The sequence below is a fragment of the Tasmannia lanceolata genome, unplaced genomic scaffold (assembly GCF_043159265.1).
Source record: "Tasmannia lanceolata isolate RefF3 unplaced genomic scaffold, GAP_Taslan_0.1 ptg000013l, whole genome shotgun sequence".
NCBI classification, from domain to species: Eukaryota; Viridiplantae; Streptophyta; class Magnoliopsida; order Canellales; family Winteraceae; genus Tasmannia; species Tasmannia lanceolata.
The window spans coordinates 49,212,311-49,231,534 of NW_027518690.1; the positions used below are offsets into that span (position 1 = coordinate 49,212,311).

At 37.8% G+C, this 19,224-nt stretch overlaps 1 protein-coding gene across 6 annotated transcripts; it reads right to left on the bottom strand.

Annotated features, from left to right (window-relative positions):
• Nucleotides 1–2,382: 2,382 nt before the first annotated feature.
• On the bottom strand, nt 2,383–18,758 carry LOC143890437 (common plant regulatory factor 1-like). 6 transcript variants are annotated; one of them, XM_077395120.1, is made up of 13 exons: nt 18,507–18,758; nt 16,873–17,203; nt 16,262–16,360; nt 8,206–8,250; nt 7,996–8,091; nt 6,103–6,183; nt 5,475–5,635; nt 5,304–5,361; nt 5,140–5,188; nt 4,499–4,749; nt 3,455–3,532; nt 3,172–3,297; nt 2,383–3,040 (listed from the first exon to the last, which is right to left on the bottom strand). In XM_077395120.1, exons 3-13 carry the CDS (start codon nt 16,319–16,321, stop codon nt 2,822–2,824), a joined length of 1,224 nt encoding a protein of 407 aa, XP_077251235.1. In that variant the 5' UTR covers nt 16,322–16,360; nt 16,873–17,203; nt 18,507–18,758; the 3' UTR covers nt 2,383–2,821. The 6 variants fall into 6 exon arrangements, with proteins under 6 accessions (XP_077251235.1, XP_077251236.1, XP_077251234.1 ...); XM_077395121.1 differs by lacking the exon at nt 16,873–17,203 and having other exon boundaries at nt 4,499–4,746; nt 18,507–18,757; XM_077395119.1 differs by lacking the exon at nt 16,873–17,203 and having other exon boundaries at nt 18,507–18,757.
• Nucleotides 18,759–19,224: the final 466 nt, after the last annotated feature.

Genomic DNA, 19,224 nt, shown 5'->3' on the forward strand with positions numbered 1-19,224 from the left:
ATTCCGTAAATGTTATTCGCTGGCTTTCAGGAGATGCTTCTCCCCCTTGGAGATTTGTGCCTTTCTTTGAGGAGATAGAGGATAGAGGAAAGGGCTACTCCATGGTCTTTCAGCATGTCCGGAGATCGGCCAATGTGGCAGCCGACTCTCTGGCTAAAAGTGGTGTTTCTCGGGCCGAAATGGAGTGTTTTGACTATCTCCCCCCTTGAGTCATTGTCTTGCTATTTTATTTGCTCATTGTTCCGAGAGGACCATCTCGGTTCTGCTTATTCATATATATAAATATATATTCTGTTGCCTTCTTCAAAAAAAAAACATCCTTATTTGAAATCCATAAATCGGAAAAATAGTTCATACTCAATTACTCAGCACATGTCGCTAAATGTCCATACTAAGTTGTTTTAAAAAACAGCTTGTTTGTGAGAGATTTCATCATGCAGGAACTTTCTACGTTTACGTTTGTTCAAAGTTTAGGTGTTGATTCTTGATGACTCCCGCGGGACAAAGTTGCATAGTACTCGTTGCTTTCAACTCTAATTCTTCCCAATCACTGTGTTATGTGCATTTTCCCATGATGTATATGGGATTAGTTAGTGCATAGTAGTGGGTATGTGTTTTAGTGTAATGGGTGTTACTTACGGCTAATGTGTTTAGGGTAGTGGGAGTTAGTTATTTGTGATGTAGCACTCTCTTTTGATTGTATTTAAGTAGTAGTTATTCAATGAAATAAAGGAGAAGAGAATTTCTACAGCAAAGGAAACTTAGTTCTTTAGGAGAGGCATGGCTCTTCTCGAATCAAGCCATTAGGAGGTCCGGTTGCCTCGAATCAACCTCTCCCGACACGTAACATGATCGAATGGCATAAATGGAATTTTAAATATCTCCCAAAGTGAATGTGGAAACGGGTCAAGCGAACTGACCCAAGTGACCGAGTTGGTTGAGTCATGACTCGGCTTGCCGTGTTCCTTCATATCCTTTAATCTATGCGAGGACCCTTCAGCTCAAACTTTCCATTTAGTCTTACATTAGAATCAACAATGTTCCAATCTTGCACGTAACAAGTTTCAGTTCCATAAAAATGATACTTGCAGACAGTTGCAAAAGCTGTTCTCATGGTTTTTATCACACTGAAGTGATGCAAAAATACACTCGCCTTTTGGATATGCGGATTTTAGAATCCGGGATTTCTTCAAAATTGTAGCTAATAGACAAGAGAAGAAGTGGACCAGCCGTCGTTTTGACTTCTCACCCTTCTTTCCCACAACAAGAGAGTAGCAGATCCTCCCATTTTTCCAGGTTTTAGAAATCTCAGGATGCGGGAGAGATTTCTAAAACCTGGTTTTCTTACTTAAAATCCAAGACAGCAGCAGCAGCTTGATCATGAACCCTCTTTTACACTGTTTTCAAACTAAAAATCTGGATTCTAAAATCCGAGTATCCAAACGGCCCCTAAAAGAAAATTTGGATGTAAGAATAGCCACAACAGCTTAACAACAAGAGGGGCTCGTATAGTGTGAACCTAGATTAGGACCCTGTTCGTTTCGGATTGTGACAACCTATGGCAACGGCCCCAACCGGACCAATATTAAACATAATTTTGAGCCAACTGATTGTGAGCGTCTGACCGATTATTGTACACAAAACTATGTTTAATTTTGAGTCCAATAATCAGTTTGGGGCTAACAATCGGTTGTCACACTCAAACGAACGGGGGCCTAAGTGTTCGAAAAGTCAATCGATTCACCTTAAAGGTTTTACTTTGAAGTTGGTCTTTAAAGAGTTTTCATTATCATATTACCATTTCTTTTATACGCCCAACAAGGGATTGTGAGCTACAACCGCCCTGCCAATCCTCACGATCGCCATAGCGTTAATATAAACAAATGTTTGTGGGATCGAATTTTGATCGTTCCTATTCAATACTAACCGTGATTGTCCAGTCCCTCTAACCCAACCACAAGTGAACTTAGGGCCCATTTGGATGCCGAGAAGATTTTGATTTGGATTTCTCACATTTGCAGCCCATTTTGCGTTAGTCATTTGGATCCGGATCAAATCCTAGGATTTCCAAATCAGCAACTGATGGTGAAAAAAATCAGATTTCCAATTATGCTTTGTAAATAAGCAATTGGAAATCCACAGATCTGGCAGTTTCCTTCACCCTCTTTAATCCTCAACCTCTCCCCTCCAGTAGGAAGTACTCCCTTCCCTCTTTCTCCCTCAACATGAGAGGATCTATTCATCTTTTATTTAACTCAATTCCAAGTCCAAATACGAGGGTATCCAAACGGGCCCTTATTTGATTGGAACAACAACACAAGAATTCTCAATGCACCAAGAGAGACCCAGAACTATCACAAAGAAGCCAAGAAACTAGAGCTCCAAAACCACCATATAATCACAAAGAAGTAAAGGACTTAGAGCTCCCATAACTATCACATAATTGCAAAGCAGCATCAAAAGAACCATATAGGGATTGCTAATACAAAACCCCTAACTTCCTTTGAACTATAATATACACCAGTTTCAGTCGATCTGACCTCCAACAGCAAGGAGATCATGATCAAACCTTATTCCCTGAAAGATTTAACAACACTCAGTAAAAATCTGACTTTTCTCTGCTCAGCACCATTGACATTATTTCCGCTGGCTCCCAATCAAGTTAAGGAGTCTCACCTCTCCCATATTATAATCTATGTTATAATCTGTTTGTCTTCTGCTAGTCTGTTCGAACCTATCCAGTCACCGTCGGTAGCAATTTTGGGCTGATATTTGGCCGAAATTAGAGAAAAAAAATCGAATTGCGAAAATGGGGAACTCTTCAACCTGCAGCCACAGCATCGGCCCTAGGATTAGATTCCAACAGCTGATGGAGCTTCCCACTAGAGTTCTCGCGATTCTCACTCTCCCGCTGCCTCGAACTGGAGTTGTTATTTATTTGCGACAATAGATTCTCAATACCCTTACGTGTTTTCCCCTTGGTTTCAATCTTATCGGGAGCGGCTTCTCCCTGTGCTTGTTGTGCATGTTTCAGTTTCTCCTGTAAGGGAAAAGCAGGTAAGTTCCAGACACAAATAATCTATATATCAATGTCTTTTGAGCTATAATTACAGTTAGATAGAAGGGGATTAGCATGAAATATGGAAAGAAAGGGAAGGAATGAGAGAGTACCATCAACACAGAATTTTCTATTCTCAGTTTTTCTGAATTCTCAGATAACCTATTAATTTCGGATGTAAGAGCCATGTTCTCAACATTGAGGGATTCAACTTTCATAGCAAGTTCCCCGCTCTCGGCCTGGGAAGTCCATATTAAATTGAAACAGAGTAAGTGGCAAAACAGAGTGAGTGGCTGACTCGAATAGGCACAAAGTAGTCAACGGAAAATCATCATTGTATGTATACATTGGACATGGACCACAGAAAAACAGGCAATGTTCATCAAAATCATCTACCTGTTTCCTCAAGCGTGACCTCCTGGCAGATTCTCTATTAGACTGCTTCCTCTTCTCTCGTTTCAGCTCCCGTTCATCCTAAGTTATACATAATAGGAAGAAGAAAAAGAGTAAAAAAAAAAAATTGAAATCCAAATCTTATGCTGCCATAATTACAGACCAACAACAATCAAATAATGCCAAATCAACTAGATGGCAAGGAATTGGATACAATACAGCATACAATTTGTTATATTTAATTACCTTCCTCCCCCCTCTTTTTTTTTTTTTTTTTTTGAAAAAAGGCTACATTTCAAAACTCGTAGGATTTGTCATTTTCTTGTAACAATTTGTTATATTTAATTACCTTCCTCCCCCCTCTTTTTTTTTTTTTTTTTTTGAAAAAAGGCTACATTTCAAAACTCGTAGGATTTGTCATTTTCTTGTAATTTTATCCCACCCACAATTCGGTGAATCATAATGGAACTTTATGACATGATGATGCTTTTATGATTTATCTATTGTTTGGTTTTGCTCTGTTTAGAAGGTATGGTGCAATTAAAGAACAAGGGAACTCTAATGCAATTTCAATAAAAAAGATCAAGACCAATTCCGGAGCATAAGACAATGGTAAGCATGTTACAAACCAGATGCTATTTAAAATCGTATTTCACTATTCACCCAAGCTACTCAGTTCTAAGTCGGTGGCACCTCTCAGCCATAAATGTAACCTTCCACCAAAAATAAGAAAGAACAATTGTGGGGAGTTCTTCCAAGCTCGAGTGTTAGGAAACACGTGCGTGAAGCACGTATCCATTGGTGCATGTATAAACAGTTCTCTTCAATAGGGTATAGCTCAGTTTTGGAAACATAAACATAAGTTTGCAGAACATTTAGCAGCACGGAATAAAAGCTAAACATTCTTCCTCAAAATATGACTTTACTCATTTCAATTTATTAATTAGGTAGCCCCCATGACCATGTTCCAATAAATGATTAGAAAAAATCCAAATCAGGAGAAAAGTACGTAGCAAACAAGAGAAACAGAGAAGTGGCAGATCGTACTTGTATCCACAGTCCAGAAGACAAAGCATCCCCAGCAGGAACCACTGCAGCCGGAGGAACATTTGCTTTCCCATTAGTGGAACCCCTGAATTCCATTCCGGTTGTTATTCCAGGTGAAGGAACAGTTCCCACCGGCTTCCCTGCAACACTTGTCTGCGCCACTATAACCCCTAAAGGTCTCGTAGAAGATGGATTTGCCTCTCCACCATGAGCAGTATCGGTATGTGCATTGGCATTCTCATCCTTTCCTGCTGATTACCCAGAATGATTAAAAATGATCAATTTAGGAATTGAATGAAGGTACATAATAGAAAAAGGTCAATCTGTTGTAAAACTAAAGCGTTGTGGAGTCGTGAGTAAAGAGTCCAATCTTGAAAACCAACCATTATGCAAATTAATACCATTTAAGCATTATCTATGGGAGGCAACCTACTTATTACCAACTCAACCAATAGAGGCATGATAGCCACGGCAAAAAAAGTTTTTAATTGGAAAAGGATAGAAAAACTATTATCAGTAAAGAAATGTTAAGAAACACGAACCCAGTCAGCAGAGGTGATATATAATACCCTTGAGATTAGATGATTCTCATAACCATTTTTTTCGTAGAAATATTATTCATGGAGGAAATATAATCATACCTGTGCCTGACATGTCTTCACAGCTTTTTTTCCTGTGTCTTCGGTTCCTCTAGCAAAATATAAGGATCAAAACTCAGCTTTGCAGTTCTCACACTTCATTTACAAACATATTACTACTATTACTACTAAAAATGTGAGCATGAACCAGAATAAAAAGGAAATACTTCTTGTACCGTATTCCCATCACTGCCATCACTTGAACCTTCATTTCCGCATTCCAAACTGTAAAGCCAAAACTCATAAAATACAGAGTCAGCCAAAAAGATTGGACAGCAACCATTTGGGTTCCCAATGAAAGATCTGAAGATGGAAAACATACTTTCAGATCAACAAACCTTTGTGATAGCCGGAGCATTGCACTCCCAGCTGCATTTTCAGCATTGCCGCTGCCTACCGACACTGCAAGCCCGTCAAAACTTTTCAACTTCTTTAGTAAGCCTCGATCTTCATTGCCCGATGACTTAGCAGGTGTTTCCATGGTTAAAGGAGTTGACACCTGCATCATAATCACTGTATTGAGATCCAAAACTAATAATGAAAATACAAAAAAAAGATCAAAATACAGAATACCAGTGATCGATGGAAAGCCTTGTATTGTAATTTTGTTTTGATCTAAAGCATTAACATCAGAAGCAATTGAAATGAAGTAAATGGATAATAAAATAATTTTAAGTACTGCAGTGTCACTTGTTGTGACAGATGATGCAATTCCATGTGATACCTGCGCTGTGCGCATATAAAAATTCCCTTAGCATCGGGGCATTTCAGCACAAATACAGGTTGATTTTTTAATCATAAACAGCTACTTTTTTCATTTTAATTTCTTTAAACTATAGAGAAGCTTCTATTAAAATTTAAAAAAGATCCTAAACCTGCAATTACATACTATAAGCATCTTCTTGTCTAGGTGGCCAATAAAGTTAAGAAAAGAACATGCAAACTCCGCTTATAATATGTACTTACAATAGGCATTGAAGGATGAGCATACACCCCTCCATGTGAATAGATTGCAGCATATGGATTACCATAAGGTGGCATCAACGGCTGAGAAAATTAAGACGAATCAACTTAGAGAAAACTCTGAACTCTAATATAAAATTTGCTACAAATATTGCAGGAATATCACAAGATAACATTTAACTCTCAAGCCTAATGACAAAAGTACATACCACTAAATTCGAACATGAGAAATGTATAAAATGTACCTTGGATTCTTCCAAAAGATAAAAAATGCCCAATTTTACAGCTGTAAAGTAAAAAGGATTTTCCAAAACTGGTAAGCATCCTCAAATTTCTTTTGCATTGGTCAGGCCTATGTTTCTAACTAACGCAGATGCATGGTTTTAAGCTTTGGTTGGCACATGCCTGTTTCGGTTGACTTGTTGAATTTCATGGGAACCGAAGTCTGATGTTTGATTTATTGTGTATGCACCCACATAACAAAAAAACACACGTATATACAGAAAAATTAATGCTTATTTCATCAATAGGATTGAGTAAATTGAAAAGTGAAAAAAATGACACAACCATCAGCTTTCAAAATGTGAAATATACATGTTTAGAATGAACCTTACTATTCCATACGTGTGCAACAACACTAGGCATTTGATTTAGTTGAAACATTATGAATAGTTGTCTTGTTTTTTGATGGATCCTAGATGTGTATTGGTGTTTATTTTAGCACTTCCCAAAGTTCCATCTTTATAAATCTCCATCGTTTGCATGAACTTCTATGAACTTCCATGTATTTTTACAAGACTTTAATGGACTTCCATAAATTTCCACATAGTATTTCCACTTCTGTGACTGAAGTTTGGACCGAAACCGAAGTTTGATTCCTATGCAAATGAAGGACCACCATCGAGGTAACAATTGAGTGTTTTGGGGTATCAGGATACGCAACCCAATATATATATTGGATGTTAGCCTCTCAATTATGCAAGGGATTTAGGCAACACTATCTCCGGAAATCAACCAAGCAGGCTTAGTCAAAACCCTTAATTTGGTTTCCACTATTCAAAGCCCATGATTTGGTTTCCACTACCAATCATGATTAGTGTACCTGAGTCTCATTTTTATGAATGCCTTAAAAATTAGGTTCTCACTTAAACTCACACAGGATCATAGAAACCAAAAGAGTTATCTCAATAACTCCATATCACCAATAAGCCTAGCCCTAATTAAGAAAACCAACACGTAAATCAAATGCTAAGATCTTAGACAAACACTTGGTTGGCTAAGCCTAGATAAAATCAACATGGTCTAATCGAATATTGTAAACAGCCAACATTAAATATCCAAAAGATTTAATCAAAGACAAGCATCATTCAATTATGTCGATTGATCTCAAGTAGTCGATTCACGGTGATGTCTTGATCAACTAAATTAATATGATCCGACGTAAATAGCAAGAGTATTATACCATTAAGAAAAGAAAATTGTTTTAGAAGAAAACTAGTCTTGGTATCCAAGTCTCAACAGTTCAACCCAACTTGGTTAACCGGACCCAACTTGTCTAGATCTCAACCCTTGGCGCGGTCTGGCACTAAGTATGCTGGACCCTTGGATCGGTCTGGCGCTAAGTATGTTGGACCCTGGGCTCGATCTTGCGATACACCTCTCCCTCTCCCTCTCCCTCTCCCTCTCCCTCTCCCTCTTGTTTTCTCAACTGTTTCCGATATTTCTTTGTGTTCACCATCTTAATAAATTTTACACTTTATACAGACAAGAAGTCAAGAACAATTTTGTCCATCTAGACCACCAGCGACTAGAGGTAGCATTGCATACCCTTTTTATTCTCATTCAATGCATCATACCATTTTGTGCTGCTGTAGAACAAATAAGAAACTCAAATACCTGTGGGCCCCACATGTAGGGGTGAGGTGGATGACCAGATGCAACGGCAGAGCCAAAATATGGAGGTGGCAGACTGACCCCTGGGCCATAATATGCCTGAAGATGACAAATAATGAACTATCTGGTATTGTTCAAGTTCAATGTAATTGAAAATTTCAACTTTACATTCATTCAAAATGGAAACGAATAAAAATGAGAGAAGTGAATAACCTGAATAGCTGCCCAATCGGGATATGCATGAATGTTGGTTTGTTCCTGCAGACAGAGAAAAATTGCCTAATTTTCAAACACTTTTTAAGTGCCAGAAAGTAATAGGTACCGTGAAAGAAAAGCAAGGAAATGTATACATACACGTGTTCAAAAAGTACACCGTATGAAACCTTTTCTTTAGTCCCCCGATCAGTGATTCTAACCCAGTACATGTAACACATCCAGACACTTTAGCCGGTCATCCAAACTGATAACATGATTCTAGCTGGCCAATTGGAAGATTTTTACCTGTGGAATGTGGAATGTGGATTGTGGACTGTTGGAATCAATCTTTTTTTTTCTTAATCCAACTATCCACGGACAGTCCTCAACACTCCTCCTGTTGGATGGATAGGATTGTGTAATCGATTTTAGTTTTGGGCTATGGCCCATCCACAATGCCCCCATTAAATAGCAAAGAACTCGCACAGGGGCCCATTGTACTGGATTAGAATCACCAACAATGAGGAACAAAAACAAGTGTTTCACAAGGTGCACTTCTATTAGGAGTCAAATGCTAGCATCAACAGTGGCGTAAGAACTGCACACTATGCACAGCCTGATTGGTGCACACAACGGGGTCAGCTTAGGGGTTCCGCCATGGGTACCACACATTATTTAATATGTTACATCGGCAGTTCTTTACAAGTATATAAGAAAATGATCCATTGTGCCATGTGTACGAGGAATGACCAGACCTAGTACGAAGTGTACACACAAATTAAAAGGTACACATGCAATCAAACTGTCAGACATGACCTGGTAGTAACCAGTGGTGCACACCTACTTGATGGGTCCCAATAGTGATTGACCCAACCATCAGATAGCAATTTGATGGTTGTGATTCCATGTGGACCATATACACAGACCATACCTCATTTATAAGGTGAACGATCTCATGCGCATGATGGGCACCATATTATGATGCAAATTAGGTGTATTGGACAGTGCACAGAGGGATAGTCAGATCATCGATCTGGTTCATCATATGAATTCCACCTTCCATTACCAATGACCCAAAATCACTCATTAAAGGGTTCTAACTTCTAAGTTCTAACAATCCAACTGACGGGCTGTAAATGGGTTATTGAAATAGCCTTATCCTAATATCTAATTTGCAGGGATGATCAGGATCATCCGATAAGTTGAATTTGGACAATGAACTATCCACGGTGAAGCCCACCAGATGGCAGTCTGATCAGATTGACTTTTGGGTCATGGGAAATCAAAGATGAGCCAACAAGGCAGACGGCCAGAACTAACAAGGTGGCCCTCGTGTAGCAGAAAATATGATGTGCAATTCTGTAATTTAGGATTTGAGAATACATCGTACCTAATTATTCTTCAAACTCCAAACATAAATCAATAGTAACTATTTTCTGCAAGAATTAATTGTAAACAAATAAACAAAATCATTAGATCACTTATCAAGTTGAGGCACGAAGGATCTTCACTGTCATTAAGGCAAATCTCGCCCCCACTATGACGAATCAATTGTGCAAATGGGCGTCTTGGCGTATGCCTCCAGGATACAACAACTCTTGCTCTAGGGGTGTGCACTCACACAGCCCGGATGCCTTAGAACTTTCTTAAATTAGCCAAATCGCCTTGATCACAAAACTTAGGGAAAACAGAGAAAACAGGAAGATAAGAACGAGAACAGAAGCAGAAGAAGAGTCCGCTATGGATACCTTTTCTGTTTTCCCAAGTTCGATTTTAAAGAAAGTCAAAAGACACGTTGGGGTGAAACGTCGCACTTTTTTAGTGCATGAGAGACGTTTTCCAAACGGTCACTAAAAACCACGATTACACTGTATCTTAAACGGTAATAAAGAGTTAAGATAAAACCGAATGTGTAAATAATGAATAAAAGAGGAAGAAAAAGAAAAGAAAAGAAAAAAGGCTTTAGACCCACGCGTGCGCCAGGCCGGGCCGGGCCGGGCAGCGCGCATGCATGGTATGGTCTAGCCTACTGGGCCACCCGTCGGCTCAAGCGCGAGGGACTCCCCTTTTTCTCTTTCTCATTCACAAGACAAAACAAAGTGGAAGTATATATATGCCTACTCTCTTCCTCTCAATCTTCCCATCTAGGACTAAAGGTTTTCCACATGACTTTAGCCCATTTGGAGGGAAGTTCAAAATTTGGAAGAGACTTTCAAAAGTATAAAGTAAGTCCTAAAGGACAAACCACAAAAGGACAAATAAAATCTCATTTGTAATTTTGAATTACAAAGAACTTTTAAAGAAATAAAAGTCAGCAATCCCCCACTAATTCAAAATTGCAAGAAAACAATAAAAACATAAAGAAACTGATTTGATCAAGGCAAAATATGTTACGCATCAATAGAGGTGTCTTTTGGACTTGAACCTTTACTTAGTGTAGGTATATCGAGTTTATCAAGTAGTTGGTGAACATAAGTCTTGAACAAATTACTTTGAGTGATAAACTGAACAACACACCACACACACAACAAAGAAGGCATAAGCAAGTTCATACGGTGTCGCACTTTTCGGCCATGTGCTATATTCTGCTTTCATGAGCGCTCTAGAGAATTTAGCCCAATTCTCATAGGAAGCGGTCACACTTCCACAGTCATATAGGTGTATCTATCAGGAGTGCTCTATAACTACGCACCCCACTGACAATCAGCTAGCCAGCTAGTCAGCTATAGATAACATTAAGAGTCCTACAACTCATCCTCTTATCGTTACAGGTTGCACCCACATCATAGGGATAGGCTTGGTGAACTTAATTTACATACAACTTGGTGCAGAACAGATCACTCAAATAACTTGTTTTTCCCATTAAACCTAGTTCTTGGGATCTCCAGTCAGATAGGTTGGGTTCCCGTTATAGATTATCTAAATAATGTGCTTCAGCCCCATCCCCCTCGATGTGCTCATGACCAAATTTTTATTTAGTCCTTTTGTAAGACAATCTGATATATTATCAATTGATCTTACAAAATCTATGGTTATCACTCCATTCTTCAACAATTGTCTTATGGAGTTATGCCTCCGACAAATGTGTCGAGATTTACCATTATATACATTATTACCTGCTCTTCCAATAGCAGCTTGACAATCACAGTGGATTGTAATACTCGGTACTGGCTTATTCCAAAGTGGAATATCAGACAGAAGGTTTCTAAGTCATTCGGCTTCCTCACTTGCTTTCTCTAAAGCAATGAACTCAGACTCCATAATGGATATGGCTATACACGTTTGCTTGGTAGACTTCCAAGAAACCACTGCGCTCCTAAATTTGGTTTCAAATCCAGATACCCATACATTGGCATCGCTATACCCCTCTAGTACAATAGGATATTTAGTAAAATGCAAACCCTAGTTTATGGTTCCTTTAAGATATTTCAATACTCTAATTAGTGCTTCCCAGTGATCACTACCAGGATTACTAGTATAGCTACTGAGTCAACCCACTGCATAGGCTATGTCTGGCCTAGTGCAGTTCATTAAATACATTACACTCCCTATAACTCTAGAGTATTCAAGTGGATTTACTCCACTTCCTTTATTCTTACATAACCTTATACTATAATCATAAGGGGTAGCTACAGGTTTACAATCAAATTGATTAAACCTCCTTAATATTTTTTCTACGTAATGAAACTGAGTTATTATTTCTTCTAGGTTTCTTTTTATTTTGATACCCAGGATTACATCTGCCTTTCCTTGATCTTTCATATCAAAATTATTTGATAAAAAATTCTTAGTGTCATTAATTACACTTATGTTTGTTCCGATGATCAACATATCATCTACATACAGACAAACAATAACACCACTATCCCCACTAAATTTGTTGTATACACACTTATCTGATTCATTTATTATGAATCCATTTGATAGCATTACACTATCAAACTTCTCATGCCATTGTTTTGGGGCTTGTTTCAAACTATATAGAGATTTTATAAGTTTACACACCTTTTGCTCTTGACCTTGGATTACAAAGCCTTCAGGTTGATCCATATAAATCTCTTCATCTAATTCACCATTCAGAAATGCTATTTTGACATCCATTTGATGAATTTCAAGGTTATAGATTGCAGCTATGGCAATAAGGATTCTAATAGTGGTTATTCTGGTTACATGTGAATAAGTGTCAAAGAGGTCCATTCCTTCTTTTTGCTTGAACCATTTAGCTACTAGTCTAGCTTTGTACTTATCTATAGTTCCATCATTTTTTAATTTCTTCCTAAAGATCCACTTGCAACCAGAAGGCAGATCTGCCAAGATCCATGTCCCATTACTCAAAATAGATTCTATTTTACTCTTGACAGCTTCTTTCAAGAATGAAGAATCTGGAAGTGACATTGCCTCTTTATATGTCTTTGGATCTCCTTCTAGAAGATAGGCAATGAACTCTGGACCAAAGTTTTTCTCTATCCTTGCCCTTTTACTTCTTCTAGGCTCTACTGATCCCTCAGACACATGATGGTCTTTATCTATAGATTCAATTGGTCTTTTAAGTGTGTTTTCACTTAGACTAGTCTAAGGGAATATAGTTTCAAAAAATTTAGCATCTCTGGATTCTATTATGGAGTTAGGTTGCATATCAACATGATCTGACCTATAAATCAAGAACCTATATGCACTACTGTTTTGTGCATATCCAATAAATGCACAATCTACAGTCTTAGGACCTAACTTAATACTCTTAGGATCTGGAATCCTAACTTTAGCTAAGCACCCTCACACTTTAAGGTATTTAAAATGAGGTTTTCTATTCTTCCATAACTCGTAAGGAGTTTTGTCATAATATTTAAAAGGTATCTTGTTCAGAATATAACAAGCAGAGAGAAGAGCCTCTCCTCATAAATTTTGAGGTAATCCTGAACTTCCTAACATAGAGTTTACCATATTCATTAAAGTTCTGTTTTTACGTTCAGCAACTCCATTTTGCCGTAGAGAGTATGGTGCAGTAACTTGATGTATTATGTCATGGTTTTCACAAAATTCACTAAAAGCATTAGAGGTGTATTCACCACCTCTACCAGATCTTAAAATTTTGATCTTCTTTTCTAACTGATTTTCTACTTCAGTTTTATATGTAATGAATTTATCAAAAGATTCATCTTTGTTTTAATAAGATAAACAGTACAATATCTAAAGAAATCATCTATAAATGTAATAAAATACATTTTACCTCCTCTAGTTAAAACATTGTTTAAGTCACATACATCACTGTGAATTAAACTTAATAGTTCTGTTTTTCTTTCTTCTACTTTGTGAAAAGACTTCTTAGAGTACTTTGATTGCACACATACTTAACATTTATCTACTACTTATCACTTTTAGCAATTAGACCTATGGTCACCATTTTCTTTAAAGATGCATAGTTAACATGACCTAGTCTACCATACCATAAACAAGAAGAATCAGTAATATAAGCAGAAGAAGATGAAGCTTTATTCATAATGTTCTCAGTTACATTTAGTTCGAATAAACCCTCACTAGAGTAACCATTTCCCACAAATTCACCACTCTTAGTGATTACAAATTTATCAGCCGAAAAAACCAGTTTAAAACCTTTCTTGATCAGAAGTGACCCAGACACCAGATTCTTTCTTATATCTGGTACATGAAGGACATCACAGAGCTTCAGAACTTTTCCAGATGTAAGCTTCAACAACATTGTTCCTTTACCCGCCACAGCAGATGATGACGAGTTTCCCATGAAAAGCTACTCTCCATCCCCTACAAGCTCGTAGGAAGAAAATACACTTACAGATGTGTCTGGTGGCACCAGTGTCCACCCACCAGTCCTTCACTTTACTAACCAGGTTCACTTCAGATACTACGGCCGACAGATATTGATCTTCAGCCACATTAGCCTGAGGCGCATTGTTTCCTTGAGGGTTTTTCTTCTTATCGTTTTTCCGACAATTTTTAGCATAGTGACCTGCTTTTCCACACAAAGTAGTTACCCTTCTTCTTCTTGAAATCCTTATTGCTTTTCTTGAAATGACATTTTCCTGATCTAGACCCAGGTTTGGAAGGGTTTTTCTTTCCAGATGAGGATTCAATGAGATTTACCTTAGAGTTAAACTCATAGGCCTTAGATTTCTGTTTTCTGAAACAATTTTCCTCTTTAGTTCTAAGGTAAACAAACAAGTCTTGAAGAGAAAAATCATTTCTGTCATGCAATAATGTGTCTTGGAATTTCTCCCATAAAGGTGATAGTTTTTCAATAATTGCACCAACTTGGATATGTTCTTCTATCTTGATCCCTCTAGCAAATATGTCAGAAATAATCAACTGAATCTCATTCACTTGATCCATAATAGATTTACCGTCTCATCTTATATCGAAAATATTTTCCAATGAGATGTTTCTTTAAACCCGCTGCTTCGACTAGATATTTCTGCTATAGAGTTTCCCACAACTCTTTGGCAGACTCAATTCTAAAAAATACGTCAAACAACTGATTGCTAAGACAACTCAGAATATGCCATTTGCAGAGATAATTATCTCTTTTCCTTTTCTCAGTGAGATGGGTTCTAGCAGGTTCTTCCTCATTTTCTAAGGGTTCTAATTGTTTCAAGATGTAGTCTAGGTCCAGAAAGGTCAGAAAGAATCGCATCTTTTCTTGCCATCTACCGAAATCTGATTCGTCAAATTTTTCCGGTCTTTCGGTTTGGGAAGCCATGATGAATAATTTTCAGAAGTCGAAATCCCAAAATTACAGATCACAGATCGTGAAAGATTGGCCTTAAGATTCTTAGAAAATATGATGTGCAAATCTGTAATTTAGGATTTGAGAATACCTTGTACCAAATTATTCTTGTAACTCCAAACAGAAATCAACGGTAACTATTTTCTGCAAGAATTAATTGTAAATAAATAAACGAAATCGTTAGATCACTTATCGAGTTGAGGCACGAAGGATCTTCGCTGTCCTTAAGGCAAATCTCGCCCCCACTAAGACGAATCAATGGTGCAAATGGGCATCTCCGCGTATGCCTCCAGGATACAACAACTCTCGCTCCAGGGGTGTGCACTCACGCAACCCCGATGCCTTAGAACTTTCTTATATGAGCCAAATCGCCTTGATCACAAAACTTAGAAAAACCAGAGAAAACAGGAAGATAAGAACGAGAACAGAAGTAGAAGAAGAGTCCGCTATGGATACCTTTTCTGTTTTCCCATTTCCGATTTTAAAGAAAGTCAAAAGACACGTTGGGATGAAACGTCGCACTCTTTTAGTGCGTGAGAGACGTTTCCCAAACGGTCACTAAAAACCACGATTACACTGTATCTTAAACGGTAATAAAGAGTTAAGATAAAACTAAAGGTGCAAATAATTAATAAAAGAGGAAGAAAAATAAAATAAAAGGAAAAAGGCTTTGGACCCACGTGCGCGCCAGGCCAGGCCAAGCCGAGCCGAGCCAAGCCGGGCAACGTGCGTGTGTGGTATGGTCTAGCCTACTGGGCCACCCGTCGGCTCATGAACGAGGGACTCCTCTTTTTCTCTTTCTCATTCAGAAGACAAAAGAAAGTGAAAGTATATATATGCCTACTCTCTTCCTCTCAATCTTCCCATCTAGGACTAAAGGTTTTCCACATGACTTTAGCCCATTTGGAGGGAAGTTCAAATTTTGAGGGAAGTTCAAATTTTGGAAGAGACTTTCAAAAGTATAAAGTAAGTCCTAAAGGACAAACCACAAAAGGACAAATAAAATCTCATTTGTAATTTTGAATTACAAAGAACTTTTAAAGAAATAAAAGTCAACAATAGAAGAATGCTCTAGACCAACATCCTCATGAGAGCACCATTTTTCCTAATCATCTGCAAAAATCCTCATGAGAGCACCATTTTTCCTAATCATCTGCAAAAAATGTGATGCTTTTTGCGATTCTATGGATAGCCATAACAGGTAACTTTAAATATGAAGGTCATTTCACTATTCTGAAGCTACCATAAATAGCATAGTCATTATCAATGAATTAAAAATATTCCAAAAGATGGAAGAGCAAGTGTTTTCCACCTCACCTGCATAGTTGAAGATCCTTTCTCAGACTTAGGTGGGGTTCCAGCTTCAGTGCTTCCCATGGCCACTAACCAAGTCGCAGACTATAGGGTCAATTGTTTCTGGCAAAATTGAAATCCGTTTATCAGAGTATGCTATCATGTTTCTGGCATTCAAATTTCAATCTGCTGACTTTAAAATGATTTTACTAATATCTCACAATAATGAAAAGAGGGCATTACATATATAAGTTTTTTTTTTTTTTTTTTTGATTGGGAAGCTGGGGTTTGGCAGGGACCCCTACGTATAATAGCAAAGATAGGATCATCGATCTGTTTTACAAGTTGCCCTGATTGATTTAACACTTTAACCAACAAACTAAAAGATAATAACAGCATCGATCATGCAACAGTGTGCTCACTAGAAAGGCTTAAAGGGTCTTTTTCTCTTTCAGACGTACTTGTACCTTTTCAGATTCCCATATTAAAACAATATTTTTAGATGGAAGGAGAAAAATGATATGAGAACAGGTTGTATAACAGGTCCCAAACTTGATAATAGCTCTACGATGACAAGATTAAACTGGACACCTGTCTGCTCTGTTCCTTTTGTCCATTGAAACTACCAAACTTACACTTGGTTCTTCAAACTGACAGAAATATCCTTGCCCTTGTTCTTTTTTCCACCATTGCCGCTACATCTCGCGGGCGAGTGGGAGGGGCGAACATGTACCTATTAGCACACTAGTGACCGACAGTGATGGCAATGAGCTCAGAAAGATGGATAGATGAAGAAGGTTGAAGAACTGGGAAACTAAACTGTACATGACCAGATTGTTCTGTTAATTCCCAGGTTTTAAATGCACTCAAAGGATCAGTAGCTAGTTGCTCCCACCCACATGTTCAGCGGGGGGTTGTCGGTTTCCCCTGCTTGCTTATATGGTTGGTTCTCCTAGCAGAACTAAGCTGAAACCATTAAAAAAGACAGTGAGATGGTTATGCTAGAAAACCAGTAGGAATTAAACTATAAACAATAACTATTGGTAAGAGAAACGAAGGGTTCACATGAAAAAAAAGGGGATGAAATGGACCAGAATGCAGACGTTTCTACTAAAGCTACAACTGGAGATTGTCAACTGCACCTTGTAAGAAGCTACCATTGATTTGTCAATCCTAGTTTGATGGAAGTGTTACAAAAAATAGTAAATAGTAACATCACTAGAATACTATTAGATATTATCAACAATGGAAAATTGTTGTACTATTTATAACGGTAGGGTCTTAGTTTATTTAAATGTAACACTGTATAAATATGATAAGTTGGTGATAGTAATTGCTTAAGCCTCTCTATTAAGCCTATAAATTTCCTTGAGAGTCCAATAACAATAAACATTCATGTTGGCCTTTGCTCTAAATATCAAAACATATATGGACGAAGAAGAGGAAGGATGCCTGAACTAACTGAAAAATACACAAAAATTAAGAAAAATGAAGTTGGGGATACCAAATTATGAAGAGCGATGATATTGTAACCAATGATTCAAAAACACAGATGAGGGTCAAAACGCGGCCAAAGCAATTCCTAGTTGACTCGGCACAACACCGTCGAGTGGTCATAACTCGGGAGAGTCAAAGGAGTGTTGATTGAATTTCTAGGATGAAATGCAGACTCCGATAAAAACACGGCCAGAGTAAAAGGGAGTCGACTTCAGTGAGTTGATGATGAGACAGATGAGTTTTGAATCTATGATGGTAACCGAATAGAAAATGGAAACAACCACTATATAAGATGAGTAGAAAGTTAGAGAGAGAGAATAGTAATATAAATAAATATATTCTATGTGAAGAACACCATATCCACAAAGAAATCAAGGAGACAAACCAAGGACCCCCCAGACGGAAATTCCTATAAAGGAAGGGGCATTTCTGTCATCCTACCATCTACGACCAGCGACGTTGAAGTAACGACTTCAGATCATTCAGAATTTTTACATCATGTTGCTGCATACAAGGGATGGTAAAAGACTGAACTACCCTTGATCTTAAGAGAATAAAAAATCCACGCAATCACATGAAAACTTTACCTAAAAAAAAAAAAAAACTAAAAAAAAAAAAAAATTCTAAAGAAATCAGAAAAAGAATTACAGGAATTATAGCCTCCTCTCAAGAACTATAAAAGACTGTAATTTTCAACAATTAAAAAAGCGGTGTATAATAATCCGACAATTAAAAAAAAAAATTCAAAAATAGAACCGTAAATTCTACATACCTAAAATTCTCAAAGCTCAGAATCTCCGTCTATTCGCTCAAATTATCTCTCACAACCTTCAGAGATTTAAGAATTCAAACAGGCGAGAGAGAAATCTCGAGGAAAATATCAAAACCCTAACCCTGTCTATAGCTTCTCTTATTCTGCCATTTTCTTATCCTTTTTGAAAAAAAAATTTGTTTATGCAGAGCAAAAGGAGCGGGAGGAAGAGGAGAAGAAGGAAGGGGAGTCAATTGACACGTCATCAAACACGTGTCCGTGTATCTGACTCAGTATACAGTATGTATATACGAAGCCTATGGTAATGGTTGAGTTGGCTTTCGATACTCGTACAGTCGTACGTGCCATTTAGTCTGTTTCTAGTCATCTCTATCGTACACGTGTCTGGTTGGAGAACGATCTACGCCTCATGAGTGTTCTAGTGTCAGCTAATTTCCTAGTCACGTGGCTGTGTGGTTTAGTTAACCAAATCGAAGAGGCCTTTCGTGTCCGCCATGGATCCACATATTTCCCGATCTCAAAACGTTGACGGTTTTTTTAAGGGTAATGATATATTCGCATTCCCTGTAGGATGACTCCCACCCCTATAACGTGATCTGACGTCAAAAAACCATAGAGTCTGCCTCAAATCACGTCATAAGCGGAGCGAATCATCCTACAGGATGTGCGAATTTATCATCTCCCTTTCTTAAACTATTGAAAGAGTAATTTATTATTT

Coding starts and splice junctions, on each gene's coding strand:
- LOC143890437 (XM_077395120.1), bottom strand. CDS start 16,321: ATGGGAAGCACTGAAGCTGGAACCCCACCTAAGTCTGAGAAAGGATCT. Junction 4,750..5,139: donor TGAAGACATGTCAGGCACAG/GTATGATTATAT, acceptor CTGGGTAATCAG/CAGGAAAGGATGAGAATGCC. Junction 3,533..4,498: donor CTTCTGGACTGTGGATACAA/GTACGATCTGCC, acceptor TGTATAACTTAG/GATGAACGGGAGCTGAAACG.